Source organism: Tupaia chinensis, unplaced genomic scaffold, assembly GCF_000334495.1.
Source record: "Tupaia chinensis unplaced genomic scaffold, TupChi_1.0 Scaffold000178_1, whole genome shotgun sequence".
NCBI lineage: Eukaryota > Metazoa > Chordata > Mammalia > Scandentia > Tupaiidae > Tupaia > Tupaia belangeri.
Window position 1 is genome coordinate 1,996,165 of NW_006159653.1, and position 1,822 is coordinate 1,997,986.

Consider the following 1,822-nt stretch of genomic DNA (forward strand, 5'->3'; position numbering starts at 1 on the left):
CGGGTGGGCCCCTCCTGAGAATGCCAGCCTGTGCCTCTGCTGGGCAAGGCGGGGCAGTGGGGGCCCCAGCAGACCCGGCCCCCGGCCACAGCTGGCCTGCACCAGCAGCCGCTGCCTGCCTCACTGGGAGGCCAGCCTGGCCCTTTTGGCTGCCCCAGTCTCATGGCCCTGCCCTAGCCTTCTCCAGGGCTGGCTGAGGGGCCTCTGTCCCCACCTGCCTGTCCTTGCTGGCCTGGCCAGGCACCCGTTCCTGTGCCAAGTACCCCAGGGGCAGGTAGGTAGGTGCCCGGCAGAGGCTCATGCCCACCCAGGTGGGGGCATGTCCAGGCCAGCCATTTTCCCTACCACCCCCGGATGTGGTTTTTCATTGGGCAGGGGTGGCCAGGGAAGCTGGATTCAGTGTGTCCTCACCCTGCAGAGAAGTGTCCCGTGGACAATGCCAAGCTGACAGTGGTGGTGAACAACATCGCGGTCGCAGAGCAGATCGGAGAGCTCTTCATCCACTGCAGGCACGGCTGCCGTGCGGTGGGTGCGGGGAAGCCCACCGCCTTCGAGGTGGACCCCCGGGGCTGCCCCTTCACAATCAAGCTCAGTGCCCGGAAGTGAGTATCCCCAGGCCCCAGCCCCCTGGGGTGCTACCATGCTGGCCTGCCTGGAGGCTGTACCACGGGGCCCAGCTCAACCCCGATGCTCCGCAGGGACCACGAGGGCGGCTGTGACTACAGGCCCGTGCGCTGCCCCAACAACCCCAGCTGCCCCCCGCTGCTGAAGATGGACCTGGAGGCGCACCTCAAGGAGTGCGAGCATATCAAGTGTCCCCACTCCAAGTACGGGTGAGCACAGGGTCCCCGGGGAGCTACGCTGACGGCCATAACTGAGGTCCTGATACTGGGAGACCCGAGCCTCACAGGAGCAGAGGAGAACTGGGCTTTCGGGGAGCATGGGCGAGGGCAGACGGGAGCTGGGGTGGGAGGAGAGGCAGGAGCCTTGCAGGGTGGGGGGCGGCAACAAGGGGCTTGGCTTTCTCTCTGGGTGGGATCTGCTGTGGCAGCTCTGAGCCAGAGGTGATGGATCCCTGCTTGCTGGGTGGGGCAGGCAGGGAGGTGAGGGTGAGGGCGGCTGGATCTAGAGTGGGCAGAAGATGGAGGGTTCAAGAGAGAGGCAGGGAGAGGGGTCCCGCTGGTGGGCAGCTTTTCTGCCCCCCAGGTGCACGTTCATCGGGAACCAGGACACCTACGAGGCGCACCTGGAGGCCTGCCGTTTCGAGGGACTGAAGGAGTTCCTGCAGCAGACCGACGACCGCTTCCACGAGATGCATGTGGCGCTGGCGCAGAAGGACCAGGAGATTGCCTTCCTGCGCTCCATGCTGGGCAAGCTGTCGGAGAAGATCGACCAGCTGGAGAAGAGCCTGGAGCTCAAGTTTGGTGAGGGCTGGCCCCTGGGGCAGAGGTGCAGCTGCTGCTCCCAGCCTGGTGACACCCCTGCTCTTGCCCTCAGACGTCCTAGATGAAAACCAGAGCAAACTCAGCGAGGACCTCATGGAGTTCCGGAGGGATGCGTCCATGCTGAACGTGAGTGGTGGGCACATGGGTGCAGCGGGAGGGCAGGCCATGGGCATGGGACTACCAGCAGGGCGGCCTCTGCCAGCCTCAGCCCCCACTTGTCAGGATTAGGGTCTGCGTCTGGTGAAGGGCAGCTGCCAGCCCTGCCCGGCCCAGCTTGACCCAGCCCCAGGCAGCAGGGCCGGGAGGGGCTGTGCTGGAGGCAGCAGCTCTCACCCGCCTGTCCCCGCTCTGGGGCTTGCCGGACGAGCTGTCCCACC

At 66.0% G+C, this 1,822-nt stretch overlaps 1 protein-coding gene across 1 annotated transcript in view; it reads left to right on the top strand.

Annotated features, from left to right (window-relative positions):
• Window positions 1–1,822, top strand: part of TRAF7 (TNF receptor associated factor 7) — a 19,641-nt gene that overhangs the window by 13,952 nt on the left and 3,867 nt on the right. Inside the window, exons 8-11 of the mRNA XM_027771008.1 lie at window positions 419–602; window positions 699–833; window positions 1,207–1,424; window positions 1,498–1,672. Coding sequence (XP_027626809.1) covers window positions 419–602; window positions 699–833; window positions 1,207–1,424; window positions 1,498–1,672 — 712 coding nt within the window. The remainder of the gene's footprint in view (window positions 1–418; window positions 603–698; window positions 834–1,206; window positions 1,425–1,497; window positions 1,673–1,822) is intronic.